The sequence below is a fragment of the Crinia signifera genome, chromosome 4 (genome assembly GCF_055691185.1).
Source record: "Crinia signifera chromosome 4, ASM5569118v1, whole genome shotgun sequence".
NCBI classification, from domain to species: Eukaryota; Metazoa; Chordata; class Amphibia; order Anura; family Myobatrachidae; genus Crinia; species Crinia signifera.
Genome location: NC_139220.1, coordinates 118660110 through 118675500, shown reverse-complemented (window position 1 = coordinate 118675500; position 15391 = coordinate 118660110). Strand labels below are relative to the sequence as shown.

Sequence of the window (15391 nt, the reverse complement as noted above, 5' to 3'; positions counted from 1 at the left end):
GTTCTAGTATTCAGTAGACCATGTGCTTCATTAAATAGTATAGAGCAGGAGTGGCCAAACCGTTTCGTGAGGTCTACCAACTGTCCACATTTTCCAAATCACCTAGCTGGTGCACCGCTGTAGTCATTACCAGCTGTCACATTTTCAAACCTGCTGCATTCATTCCTACTATAGATCCACAGGTTGCCTGAAAAACATGAACTGCTGGTAGATTGGACCGATTTGGTCACCCCTAGAATAAAGTCATTCCATTGGTTGTATGAGTTAAAAAAAAACCTCAAATGTCAGATTTATATGGAATTAAATATATGGGTACAAAAATTAAATATCAATGAATTGCAAATACTGTCAGTCCTATGGAAGACTAAATAAAACCTGTCCCTTTTATTGTATGCAGATGTTGTGGAGCAGCCAGTGCCTGTTACTGGAAACAGTAATAGGAGATCTGTCAGCACTCTGAAGCCATGTGCTAAAGACGCTTACATGCTGTTTCAGGTAGGTAATCATGGGGACGAAAACTGGTTAGCCAGCTATGTGCTAGTTACCTTTCAGTAGAATTACGTAGTAAAAGTTCAAACAGGTTACCTGTATACATGAGTTTGGCCTCCTAGGTAAATAAAAGTTTTACCATCTGTGTGGGTAGCATCTTGACTGAAACCAAACAATGCTGTGTGCAGCAATAAGCTGTAGAAAAGTTGTTCTATAGCTCACCATATGGTTCTGCATAGCCCACGGAAGCTTGCATGGAAGAGAGCAGGGGTGGCGCCCTGGGCGTTCTCATGCTAATAAGTGGGTCAGCTGCCTGCCCACATCCTCCCGAGCATCTGTGCATATATGTGACTTCAGAGTCCCTTTTATATGCGTGCGCTTTCGCCATCATTCAATGGTCGTAACTATCAAATGTTGTGGGCGGATCCCACAAGGCTGTGAATGGATGTTACTTCGTATGGTGGGCCAGAAAGCCAGGGTTTGGTTCACTCGCAAGGCTGCGTATTTGAGAAAGAGAGAATTTGCTTTTGCAAGTGAACCAGAATCAGGCCCATAATGCGCTAGAGCTCAGCTGCCACCTTGTTTATAGTATACTGTGAGGCTGTTGGCTGAAGATAGAGGGAGCTGCAGTGCGCAGCTCTTCTCAATCATTGTCACTTCTCATGGGGACAGTGATGGGCTGGCCGGGCGAGGCAATGACTGGTGACTAACTCTGCAGGTGTGTGTAGGAGGTTGAGGGTGTTAATACGTTAACCTAGCTGGATAAGTAAAAATTCAGAGTTATAGGGTGCGAGATGCTTGAGGCGTGGGTGTTTGCCAAGAATGGACATATTTTTAATCCGACCACACCATCTTGGTGCATCCTAGTTGCTTTATATTGAAACCAAGATGCATTTTCAACAACAAAAGACGTGCAATGCTAGAAGATTCTCATGCAGGCTGACCTGACAAGAGGGGCTGTTTGGCGTGTTTGCCGTAAAGGTGTATGGGAGTATATCTGTAGTTGTGCATCGTACCATGCCTTGAATCACAATGTAAGCAGCAGCCAATAAGTCCACTCATGTGGCCTCTAGCTGTTATTTCTACATTTGAACCAAAGTATAACTCAGTGGTTCCCAAACTGTGTGCCGTGGCTCCCTGGGGTGCCTCGGGACACATGCAGGGGTGCCGCGGCTTGGTGGTCCAGGACCAACTCAAATTATTAATGGTTAATTATTTATGAGCAAGACCAGTGCTGGTAGCTGGCAATCATAGAATGTGTACCAACAGAAGCAAATCCTGCCCTTTACCACATAACTACCGCTAAGAATCGCATATAAACCCAATATAATTCATTTTTTTTGGACCTAGGGGTGCCGTGAAAAAAATTCTGATTCTCTAGGGTGCCCTGAATCAAAAAAGATTAGGAACCTCTGGTATAACTGTATCAGCTCAGCTCTTGGTGATGGCAATTCTCTGATTAATAACCTAGAAAATTATGTTTTAGTTAAAGTATGTAGATTATACCTAACATACAGTTCTTGTGAGTAGGTTCCAGTTTTGAGATATATCATGAATAGTCAATGGAATAGGGCATACTACAGATCTCTAGTTCCAAGAATAAATGTATCCTAGGTAGACGTTCCCTATGATTTTTGTTTTTGAAGGCAATATTCAAAAGCAAAAAAAAGGTTATTCATAGAACATCTGAACATGCCATGAAGTCAAATAAAAAACAGTGAAAATAGGTAAAAATGTAAGCAGGTAGTGAACAGTAACTTAGGAGGCACAGATTTGGCATTTTATTAGATGGCGTATGGGTCATAGGGTCAACAGCACAACGGTCGACATGCAAAAGGTTTACAATGGGTTTTTCACAGAGTTTTGTCCCAAATGTTGACATGGACACCGTAGCACTGCGTCTGCTCGCATGGCTCTCTGTGCTCTCCATGCTTCAGGTATGGTGCCTCGCTATGCTTAGCACACTATTTTATTCTCCCACCACGCCCTAGTGGATGGTAGGGCATGAAATACTGCCTGAAAAACCCAACGTCGACCTTTTTGACTGTCGACCTAGCTCATTTCAAACCTAATTTCCCTGTCTACCTAACCCCATGTCGACTTTCAGATATGTCTCACTTTATGCATGTCGACCTTTAGTGGTCGGCCCAATGTAGGTCAACCTTAGTGCTGTAGACCTAAAGACCGTATACCTCCAGTGGTTCCCAAACTGTGTGCCTTGGCACCCTGGGGTGCCTCAGGATACTTGCAGGGGCGCCTTGGGTTGGCGGACCAGGATCAATTCATATTATTTATGTGCAATGTACCAGGCAAAACCAGTGCTGGTGGCTGCCAATCATAATATATGTGGACAAACAGGAGCAAATCCTGTCCCTCACCAGGTAACTGTGACATAAACACAATGCACTTAATTTAATATTTCTTTCCCAGAATTTCTCGATAAGAAGCATTTGGCCTAGGGGTGCCTTGAAAATATTTTGATGCTCTAGGCCGGGTGCCGTGATTCAAAAACATTTGGGAACCACTGGTATACCTATTAGAATGATGATGTATTTGGTCCAGGTGTAATCTGAGAGGGAAACAAGCCTAAATGAGGCATTTGAGAATGTGTTAACATTTTAATTTAGGGAGGTTTAATTTTTATTGAATTCATGAGTATTATACAGCTAGAATTGTATCTTCTCATGTGATTGTGAGTAATGACTTTCTGTGGCTTCCTTAGGACTTGTGCCAGCTGGTTAATGCTGATGCTCCGTACTGGCTGGTCGGCATGACAGAAATGACACGGACATTTGGTCTGGAGCTTCTAGAATCAGTCCTTAATGACTTTCCACAGGTTTTCTTACAGGTAAGGCTGCACTGTAAAATATACTTTGAAGCAGTGATTTCTTTACTGAAATAATAGGTGACTTTTCCATATACATTATGTATACATCACTGTATGTAGCTACTTTGTAAGTTAAAAAGCAATGTAATGGCATCTCTATCCTCTTTACAAGTCCTGATGTCATTACATATATATATATATATATATATACAGTATATATATATATATATATATATATATATATATATATATATATATATATATATATATATATATATATATTATATCTTTTTAAATATTCTCATGGCATGAAGTAGTGTGCCATTTCAGTGCATGGTGAAATGTACCTGAAGAAATCTGCCAGTTTATTTCTGGACTAGTTTAAAAGCTTTTCAAAATGACGGCTTCTGCAATGTACTTTCACTTTTGAGCTGTTTTGGGTGTTTAGCCCCAAAACACCCCCAGTCCCTATCTCCTCCTACCTTCAATCTGTGTCTTCACAGCTCCCTCTCCATATCCAGCAAGTTTGAAACCTATCAGTGTCCCTGCAAAAATGCTTTCACTTTCTGTTATGCCATCTTTTATCACACAAAGGAGTCATTTGGTCAGTTGAGTGGACTTTACTGGTCACTGGACTAGATAGATAGATAGATTATCAACCTCAATAATTATTTTGTATGCACCACAAGCCCTGGAGTGACGCCCCTCTTCACTTTGCTGTATGTGTGGACCGGTGACTGTTAACCATGGGAAGGCACCCAGGCAAGTCAACATCATCCCACTTTGGGCAGTGAGTGACGGTCAAACCTCTCTGTATGTATGTGTGTGTGTATATGTATATATGTATATATATATATATATATATATATATATATATATATATATATATATATATATATATATATATATATATATATATATATATATATATATATGTCCAATGCACTCACAGTGATTTTCCAACTGAGGAGCTACTGCAGATGCCTACACAGGACATGTATATAGAATCCAGAGACAGGGCACTCCCTAGTCCTTAAAATGACTGCATGTTAACCAATGTTTCGGTCCACACAAGGACCTTAGTCATGGCACAGTCCATCATAAGAATCCCATGCTGATCCAGTGGGCCAAACAGTAATTCGCTACTTGGGATTCTTATGATGGACTGTGCCATGACTGTGTTGCTTTATTTCATGTATGACAGTGCAACTCTGTGGGTAAGCACCTCTGGCTTTTAAGAATAAGGGCAATGTAAAAGAAAGCGAACAGTAGTGCTGCCTCACTGATACTATAATTTGATACTTGGATCACAGTGTGCCACTTCTTCTGCTTAGACCAGGCAAAGCCAAACTATGGCCCTCCAGCTGTTGTAAAACTACATATCCCAGCATGCCTTGCCATAGTTTTAGAATCCCTTAATATCAAAACTGTGGCAAGGCATGATGGAACTTGTAGTTTCATAACAGTTGGAGGGCCATAGTGTGGCCATACCTGGCTTACACGTTAGACACTTTCTGTTTAATGAAAACTATTTTTAAGGCATTAGCTCCAATTTTGTTGTCCTTTTTTCTAATGCAAGTAAACATATTAAGGTGCTAAACTTGACAAAGTGTTACTGTGATATTTTGCAGTTTGTTCACATAAACGGATTGTATTTTATTATAGTTATTTTTATTTGTACTATGTATTGGATCATATACATATTAACCACCTAACGCTTATTTATATGATGTCAAGATTGTACATTTTCTGATGGATTATTTATTGCGTACAGTTCTCCTCAATCCTTTTTTGTCTTCTCTCTTATTTTATAGCACCAGGAATTCAGCTTCCTTTTGAAGGAAAGAGTGTGTCCTCTTGTGATCAAGCTTTTTTCACCAAATATTAAATTTCGACAAGGATCTACTAGTAGTTCTTCTCCTGCTCCTGTTGAGAAACCATATTTTCCTATTTGTATGAGACTGCTTCGGGTTGTGTCCGTACTAATTAAACAATTCTATAGTCTTCTGGTAAGTTATCAATTGATCCGTTTTGTGCATATGTTTTTTTGTGTTGCTGTCCCAATTGTTTTGTAGTTTGGCAGAATCTGTTACCCCTGCTTTGTAGAGTTCCCTATAAATCTAAGCATTCTTACATTATAGTAACGGGTGTGGTATGTGACTCCGACAGTCGTGATCCCGACAGTCATTATCCCGACGTCAGGATCCCGACTGCCCGGAGTCAGACAGCATGGCGAGCGCAAAAAAGCCCCTTGCGGGCACGGTGGCTCGCTACGCGAGCCACCTATTCTATTCTCCCTCCTATGGGGGTCGTGGACCCCCACGAGGGAAAATAGCGGGTGGCCGTCGGGCACCCGGCTGTCTGTGTTTTGACAGTCATTTACCCGACGTTGGGATCCCGACTGTGGGGAACCCGTCCGGCACCCATAGTAACATGCCAACCTGTACTGGTAGTTTGAGTAAAGCTTAAACTTTGGAATGCAACTTCTCTATACGAAGTTATAGTAGATAAATAGCCTTATGTTATAATTCACACCATGGGCCTTATTCTGGTTCACTCGCAAAGGCAAATTCCTTCTCAAATGGACAAAACCATGTCCACTGCAGGGGGGGCAGATGTAACATGTGCAGAGAGATTTAGATTTGGGTGAGTTATTTTGTTTCTGTGCAGGGTAAATACTGGCTGCTTTATTTTTACACTGCAATATAGATCTCACTTTGAAGTAATACCCCACCCAAATCTAATTCTCTCTGCACAAGTTACATCTACCCCACCTGCAGTGCACATGGTTTTGTCCATTTGAGATGGAATATGCATTTGCGAGTGAACCAGAATAAGGGCCCATGTATGCATCGCTTATTCTCATCAAGTGCCATAGTACTGTTGGGTATATTTTAGACCAGATATGTTTACAAAGCTAAAGGATCAGATACATACATATATGTCCAAGTACATCTAGCCTCCATTCTCGATAAATGGCCCTTCTAGTCATAGTGTTGGATGCCTTTTTGCGACTGCATCTGGGTACGAGATGCTACTTAACACTGTTTTCCTGGACAACACTGTAACATTGCATTTCTTATGCAGACACAGCCACAGTTGCATACTGACTAAGTTGCAAAAATGACACACGGTGCTACAGAGTCACACGGAGCTCACGTATTAAATTGCATGGGGGATGTATGTATGTGGGCATATCTGAACGTAGGTGCAGCTTAAGTCCTGCTTTTTTGGATTAATTTGGTAACCTCAATGTTTTGTAGGTGACTGAGTGCGAGATCTTTCTGTCACTCCTAGTAAAATTCCTGGATGCCGATAAACCACAGTGGCTACGAGCTGTGGCCGTAGAGTCCATACACAGACTCTGTGTGCAGCCTCAGCTGCTCAGGTAAATCATTTCACATATTTATATATGTACTTTACATTCTATTCAAATGATTCTGCCAATTATTGGTGTGATAATTATTATTTTTGTGTATTGTGTTTTTATTTGGTCAAGTTTTATTGTTTGTACAAAAATACACATCACATGCAGAATCCAAGTTGATTGGTCATATCAGGGGTCCTCACACTAGTAGCACCCCGCCTTGGCAGCCAAAAACATGGCGATGTATACCAGGGTTCCCATATCTTGTGAAATATACAGGTTTTTGGATATAAGGGAGGTTAGACACTCAAAGTATTACAGATACTTTTTCATATCTGTACCAGATATGAGATACCTCTGAATAGTCCCACAAAAGGTGACGGATGGACAATCCAGAACCAAACATTATAAGGTACCAGATGTACTCCGTACACCCATACAAAACTATCTGGCATGCATTCAACCCTGTGAAGACTATAAATGGGCCTGTTGGAATCTAGTGTGTTGTATTTTACTAATACATATTTCTTACCATATCAAGGTCATTTTGCCAGTCATATGACATGAAACCACACTCCACTAAGGTATTCCGTGACATTGTCAATGCTCTGGGATCCTTTATTCAGTCACTTTTTCTCATACCAAGTACTGGAAATGCATCTACCGCATCCAACCCAAATGGTAAGTTTCTGCAGCTCTCTGTAGATGTGTGTTTTAAGACAAACTAGTTTCTACTCAGCTGTAGAACTTTCATGTAAGTAACATCGTAAGGAACAGGAGAACAATTTTAGAAAATGTTGCAGTTTGTATTCTCGAATTATGATTACAAGCATATGTTTGGGTGATCACAATGCTTGTGCGTCAAGCAAGACTGGCAGTATAGGGGAGTGTTGTGTCCATTAAAATTACTCTTGTGCTAAAGTGTTCATTTGTAAATTACTACGGGATGTTAATAGACTATAGTCCTGTATAATAAAAGGCTATCACTACTCCTCACCTCTGGGTAAAATGCAGGTGTTTTGATTGCTGGCGGCCACTGGATAGCGCCCAACAGGGGAAGTCAAGTGTTGCTCTGCCAGTATTACTGTTATGTTGTTCGGTCATTTTGATGAGCTGGTAATTATTGACCTTGCACAGTGATGGCTAACCTTGACACTCCAGCTGTTGTTGAACTACACATCCCAGCATGCCCTGCTACAGTTTTACTATTTGGCCATGCTAAAACTGATGCCAGGCATGCTGGGATGTGTAGTTCAGTAACAGCTGGAGTGTCTAGGTTATCCATCACTGCTCATTCAAACAATATCACAATATAAAGAGGTTGCTTTATACAACTAATAAATCTAAAGTTAAATTGTACTACCATTATTTTACAACTTCAGGAGTGTGCTAATCATGTTATTTACTTGCAATAAAAAGGATGCAACCAATAATACATCATTTGTATAATGTTATTTTGAAAAGGATACAGTAAATGTATTCTTAATCCTAGGTATACTTATGATTTCAGATTGTACATGAGTGCTTCAGGGTCAGAGCAGTGGCTTGGTAACTGCTTCAGGGTCAGAGCAGTGGCTTGGTAACTTCTAATACTTTAAGGACCCCCATACACCCATACACTAGTCTGACTTGTCTTGGGTACAAGTCAGACCTGATTTCCCTTGAACTTACATGGCCGCTCACCGAGAATGCTTCCATCTGATTTGTCACTTGATGTGCTTTTTTTGCATGGGATAAATCGCAATTAAAAAGACTCCCATGGAGCTGCCGGAGGAGTTCAAGGGAATCTGATGCAATATATTGCAGGTGCTAAAAAGCACCCGCGATGTGCCACTGATAACTCCAATTATGATTTATTCTAATTCCAATTAGGACCTGTGCTGCAGGTCCGACTTCTGACTCAGACCCGATGCATATGGGAACACGCATTGGATCTGATCAGGCATCAAACACTTGCGATTTGGACGCTTTTTATCCAATTTCTTGGCCCGATGCATCTGAATCCGATGAAAAAATGCCAAATTGGAGGTCTAGTGTATGGACAAAAGAGTTTATTTACTAAGTTGGGAGTTCTATTGGAGAAGGGTTATTGCCCATAGCAACCAATCATAATCTTGAAGATACTAGATAGAATCTGATTGGTTGCCCATACCAACATCCCATCTTCAAAAGAACTCCCATTTTTGTAAATAAACCCCAGAGGCTCCAAAACTCACTTTCATTTGTCTGGCTCACTTTTCATTTGTCTGGGTAAAAACCAGAAGTTTCATAACTGGGTGGAAAACCATCCTCAACTGCTTAATGTAAGGTCTTTACTCAACTAGCAGTACGGACAGTGTAATGGTTAGCATTACTACCTCACAGAGCTGAGGTTATGGGTTCAATTTCCTCCATTGCCTTGACTGTGTGGAGTTTGTGTATTATCACCATGGTTCCGTGGGTTTCCTCCGGGTGCTCCAGTTTCCTCCCACAATCCAAAAATATACTGGTAGCTTAATTGGATTCCAACAAAATTAACCATAGAATGTCTGCGTGTGCTTGTACATGGTATCCGGACTATTGTTAGACAGCCATTACATCGACACCATTAGTTCGACAGCTCAATAGGTCGACATGGTTTTAGGTCGACAGCTCATTAGGTCGACATGTTTTTAGGTCGACACTGCCATTAGGTCGACAGTGTCTAAGGTCGACATGGTTTTTTTCACTGTTTTTTGAGCCGACATGTGCCGACAGGCGGTATTTCATGCCCGACTATCCACTAGGGCGTGGTGGGAGAATAAAATAGTGTGCCGAGCGCAGTGAGGCACCGTGCCCGAAGCATCACGAGCGGCTGCGGTTCACGTCAAACTGTGTCCATGTCGACTGTGTCGACATTTCGGCCAAAAAACAGTGAAAAAACCCATGTCGACCTTTTGACTGTCGACATAGACACTGTCGACCTAATGGCAGTGTCGACCTAAAAACATGTCGACCTAATGAGCTGTCGACCTAATGAGCTGTCGACCTAATGAGCTGTCGACCTAATGACATGTCGACCTAATGGTATGTCGACCTAAAACCATGTCGACCTATTGAGCTGTCGAACTAATGGTGTCGATGTAATGGCTGTCTATGTAAGTGCTGTCTAATATCCGTCCCACATCCCTTGTACATGTGGTAGGGGAATAAATTGTAAGCTCCACTGGGGCAGGGACTGATGTGAATGTTCAACTATTCTCTGTAAAGCGCTGCGGAATATGTAAACTGTTAATAAATTAAAATAAATAATCTCATGGGGCCATTTGAAAACTGAGGTCTACAAACATTGTCCAAGAAGCAATAATGAAGTCAAGGCTGCGATACAACAAGAATTTATGGTATTATGTTAAAAACCAATTGGAAAAAAAGTGTATTCCATGCACTTTTAGGCTATGCACTAATAATTTTGAATCACATTTACCATGCCCTTTTTGTTTACCTTTAATAGCTAGTCTGTTCGGGTACCTTGAAGACAGAGTTTGGGAACCACTGCTCTGGGGGGGATTTTTTGTAATACATTTCTTTGTCGTCTGAATATAGGCTTCAGGCACGTGCAATAGATGGTAGTTGAACATTTGTGGATGACCAATCTTTATTCCATTGTATTATTTGAATTGTATTAGCCTTGTACACAAATAACACTAGTGATACCTTTTCATTATGTAGTTTATCTAGACAGACTCTTTACACTTGCTGTCACATTGCTAATGCCCTGAGCATTCCTTTGTAAGATTGGGATGTATTTCTTTATCTTTGACAGCTGGCTCTGGTTCCAGTGCTCCTGCCTCTAATCAGACCCCTTCAGGGATGGTGGCAGCGGTGGGTAACACAACTGTACTTCCTGCTTTCGAATACAGAGGCACCTGGATTCCAATCATGACCATTTCTATCCAAGGCAGTGCGAAAGCCACCTAGTAAGTACAGACTTTTAGAAAATAGCTTCTTTTCTAAAATTGGCGTACATGAGAATACTGAACACCTTTTATTTGTGAAGAATATTTTTTTTTTCTATATTTCATTTTTTTGTATCAGTCATGCTATGGTCATATTTTGGTCCATTGTGGACCTATCTATGCCATCAGTAAAATTACTCCCATCCCATACTAGGCCATATGCCTAAATGTATTATTAAATGGTGAGAAATATATTAAACCTTAGGGGTTTATCCTATTAGCAGCAGTAATAAGCAGCCGTAGATCTGCAATGACACTTGGGGTATTGGCCATAAATGATGATTTTCCCAGAAAAAACTGTCATTAATTGGTTAGCTCGATAAAGACCATTGATTGTATTTTACACTATGGGCACGTTTTTTTTTTTCCACACGTAAACTCGCATCGGGCTATAGGATACCCTCTTTAGTAAGACAGCAGCAGAACTCTAGGAGAAGTTTAAGGAGTTAGGCAAAATAGAAGAAAAGTAATAGCAGCCCTCATCTAAATGTTGGGCATTGATGCAGAATAACTTACGTCACCTTAGGATTAGACTCCCAGTAAAGAGGATTTTAAAATAATAATTTGTTTGATATAAACCTGCATGTTTATGAAGAATGTATCCAGTAAAAATGACTTGATACAATGTCTGTTCAGTACTTAAATACACCACTTTGTATTATCCTGAATATATGCCTAATGATCTTCTTGGCTTGGATTGACATGCATCATTTGTTATATACTTATTTCCTTAGTCTTGAAATGCTTGATAAGGTGGAGCCTCCTACCATCCCAGAGGGCTATGCTATGTCTGTAGCCTTCCACTGCCTATTAGATCTCGTACGGGGTATAACTACTATGATTGAAGGAGAGATCGGACAGGCTGAAACAGATTCGCAGATCTCGGCAGAAGAACCTCCGTCACAAAGCAGTGAGCCAAAAGACCTTGGAACTGTGTCTGATCAGCCTGAGGAAGAACCAGGTCCTCTATATAATACTGTTTCATAAGGAGACACTGTTTTTTTTATTTGTAGTTCATACATTTCATTTTTTAAATCATTTAGATGAGTTCACAACCTGCTTTATAGCTTTATATTTTAAGATGGTTTAGCATAGTTTTTTTGCTTTTTAGTTTTCATCTTGTGCCATTCTCATGAAAGATCATATCTGGTTGGTTATTGCTAACCGTACATTTCAATTAAATGTTATGTACAGTATATGTAATATTAGTATGTAGTTTAGTGTTTAGAAATTAATATTTGAAGCTTTCAAAGTTAAAACAAAGTGAATCATTTTCAAAGCTCTTATCCAACGTTAGATCGCACATCATTTTATTTGCAGTATACCTAGATATTTGCCAAGAAGCATGTTCAAGGGAAAAATGGTTTTGGTTGTGGAAGTTTAGGTAGACCGAAAGGGAAGGAGTTTGGTAAAATAAAGGCAAAAATTCAGAAGCATTTCTGTTTTATACTTTTTATTATTATTGTAATACATGTTTATAGCAATAATGTGTGTTTATGATATACTTTCTATTTCTTCCTTTCAGTTGGTAGAACTGTTTGGGAAGAGATGATCAATGCCTGCTGGTGTGGCCTTCTTGCTGCCCTCTCCCTGCTTCTAGATGCAAGGTGAGGTATACGTCTGTACAATACTAGATTAGCACTTGCATATTTTCACCATCTATATCTGAGATGTAGTTTAATGTCAATCAAATATTTAATGGCTGCCTCAGGCCAACATCAGAAATCTTAGGGCTTTCTCCCACCTAACAAACAAGGCTTACCCCTCCTTCCCCTGAATACAGTAGAGTTCAGTCCGGTGAACAGTATACATAGCACAGTGTCCAATGCACACAGTATACCCCATGCAGTCACGCCACATATGGTTTAGTGTGTATGGCCAACCAAGGTGATGTTCAGTCAGTCGTGCTGTTGACCATAATCGTCTTGTGTGGATCTAGCTTAAGAATTTCAGCTAGCTTAGATATAGTTAGCATGACTGCTCTTGCTACTGTATATAGCAAATATTTAATGTGGTAAGTGTTTGTGGTACATGAGGTTGGTCTGGTGCTGAGTAACCTGCATGGAGTGCTGTGCATTGTAACTGATTATTACTATTAACAAAGTTGATTATTCCTTTTATTAGGCAGAAAATGTAATCTACGTACAGATGTAGCCTCGCTCAGCAATCCGGCCACTTGTGCTTTTTTTGGCGTGCCAAATTTGCACCCATGGCTCGGAATCACCACGCTGTGATATCGCTGCTCAATTTGTGCGAGAGCTGCGGGAGAGAACAAGACTCATGCGCATGGCGACAGAATTATGTAAATTGCAACAGGAGTCGCATGTGGTGATTGGTGCAGCAACGATGAGCGTGGCTTAATCTGTACTTCTATTTACATGTGGGTTTTTTTCTGTCACTACTGTTTTTTCCATGAGCTCCTGTAATTTTTTTTTTTTTTTTTTTTAAATGCTGTTTATTTGAATTTTCAATAAATCAAAGAAATACACAATGTGAACGACATATGACAATTGTACATTATACTGTTACAAATCAGAATCTAGTCGAGATATAACTCCTAACATGGTATATGTTATTAAATTCTCTATCTGATGTTATCTAAAGTGATTAAAGTTATAATACTGAGCCTACGTATTTTGGTGAGTTATTGTTTTACTGTCCTATTCTGGCTATTGTTATAACACCAATCCTGTCATTTTTGACTAATATCGTCATGAGCTCCTGTAATTATGTATTAACTGCTAGTTACTAATAGGCCTTTTTGCTATTACTCTGTGCTGCATTATTTTTCATTTTCCTGCACTTTTTCCTATGAAGAAATAGTTTTGTGCATTATTGTATTTCTCCTGTTTTTCAGATTCATAGGAGAACATTTACTAAGATGGGAGTTCTATTTCACATGGGCTGTTGCTATGGGCAACCACTTAGAATCTACTTAATTATTTAGCACCTTCTAGAATATAATAGATAGTATCTGAATGTCCATAGCAACATCCCATCTTAGTAAATTTCCCCCAATATGCCCATTACTGCTTTTGTGTTTCCTTAGTATTTTATAGAAGTATATTGTAACTGGTGAAATTCAGACTTTGTGATGAGCGAAGAAAACCAACTTAAATTATTATAGAATAATTAATCTATATCCATATATTTTCATTTAATGTTGTAGTACCGATGAGACCGCAACAGAAAACATCCTGAAAGCTGAAATGACTATGGCATCTCTGTGTGGAAAACTGGGCCTTGTAACACCAAGAGATGCCTTTATTACAGCCATTTGCAAAGGCTCATTACCACCACATTATACCCTCACTGTGCTGAACAGCTCATCTGCTACTCTATGCAACAAATGTAAGAACTTCTCATAGAGTCTATATTGATTCTGTCATCAAGTTACATTGTGAAAGTATTTTACTACCTATCATTTTATAAATGGTACCCTATATAGAAAATATGAATTGAGAACTTAAATAAAATATTTTTTTTTTAGCCAATACAGATAGACTGGCCATCTTTATAATGTAGGCATTGGATTACCCCACCACAGCGTTGACCATGGTGGATGCAGGGGTCTTTGTGCACTGCGTCCATTGTAAATATGCCAATGAATACATGGAATACAACATTATTGCTATCAAATGTCTGGATAAATAAAATAAAATCAGTTTGAATATTTTTATTTTATACTCAGTTCCTTGTTGTATAATTCTGTTGCTCCAAGCATTTCAGTTGGTCTCTGGATGCAGTCACTTTACAGGCAACCTTATTCCTTAGTGGTGCTTCACATGACAACAATAGGGATTTAGAGGTATATATTAGGAATATACCAGAGGTGAGCAATAAGTCATCCCCCAGCTGTTGATAAACTACACATCGCAGCATGCCTTGCTTCAGTTTCAGCATGGTCAGTTAACGAGACTAAAGCATGGCATTCTGGGATGTGTAGTTCATCAATGTGTAGTTCATGGGCCTTTATTGCCCACCACTGGATTACACCCTTCATGATTAGCCTACCCTATCCCATGCTAACATAGGAGGGAAAAGTAACCTTTCCAGTGTCTGTACCTAAGTATCCTCTTCTACTTTTGTATTAATAATGCTTTTTTTCCCCCATAGCGTATTCAATCCAGGGACAAAATGTACAGATGATCAGCTCCTCAAGTGATTCTCATCAGCAAGTAGTAGCTGTTGGACAGCCTTTAGCTTTGCAGCCACAAGGAACTGTTATGGTACAGTACATTTCTTCTTGCCGGCACTGCTTCTAAATGTGTCACTTTAAAAAACAATTTTTGCTAGATGTATGAGACCAACTTTTTGTTTCTCAGCTCACTGCTAAGAATATCCAGTGTATGCGAACATTGCTTAACTTGGCTCATTGTCACGGTGGGTACCTGGGGACATCCTGGCAACTTGTACTTGCAACTCTTCAGGTAATATGATGAAGCTTTATTTTCTGTATTGCTGTTTATTATGTGTAATTGTGGAAGTGTTTGGAATATAATACATACATTTGTTGTTATTAAAATCGGGTTATGTAAGTAGAAATATGCTGACGTTTTCAGTATGTGAAATGAAAATGAAATTGAATGTGAAACACAATGAAATTGTGAATATTTGTAAAAAATGTTCTGAAACAAATTGTGTGCTAATTTGTCATTTGTTTGTTTGTGTGTTTTTAAGCAATGCTTTATTAATGGGTTTATGCTCTTTTGGTTGGCTTCCCTTCCTTATTCC

General features: G+C 39.7%; 1 protein-coding gene across 2 annotated transcripts in view; it reads left to right on the top strand.

Annotated features, from left to right (window-relative positions):
• Positions 1 to 15391, top strand: part of MON2 (MON2 regulator of endosome-to-Golgi trafficking) — a 96158-nt gene that overhangs the window by 20436 nt on the left and 60331 nt on the right. For both annotated transcript variants that reach the window (XM_083182310.1, XM_083182309.1), the window contains exons 6-16: positions 398 to 495; positions 3212 to 3337; positions 5131 to 5325; positions 6580 to 6704; positions 7225 to 7364; positions 10465 to 10618; positions 11392 to 11618; positions 12183 to 12264; positions 13827 to 14008; positions 14774 to 14886; positions 14983 to 15087. In XM_083182310.1, coding sequence (XP_083038436.1) covers positions 398 to 495; positions 3212 to 3337; positions 5131 to 5325; positions 6580 to 6704; positions 7225 to 7364; positions 10465 to 10618; positions 11392 to 11618; positions 12183 to 12264; positions 13827 to 14008; positions 14774 to 14886; positions 14983 to 15087 — 1547 coding nt within the window. The remainder of the gene's footprint in view (positions 1 to 397; positions 496 to 3211; positions 3338 to 5130; positions 5326 to 6579; positions 6705 to 7224; positions 7365 to 10464; positions 10619 to 11391; positions 11619 to 12182; positions 12265 to 13826; positions 14009 to 14773; positions 14887 to 14982; positions 15088 to 15391) is intronic.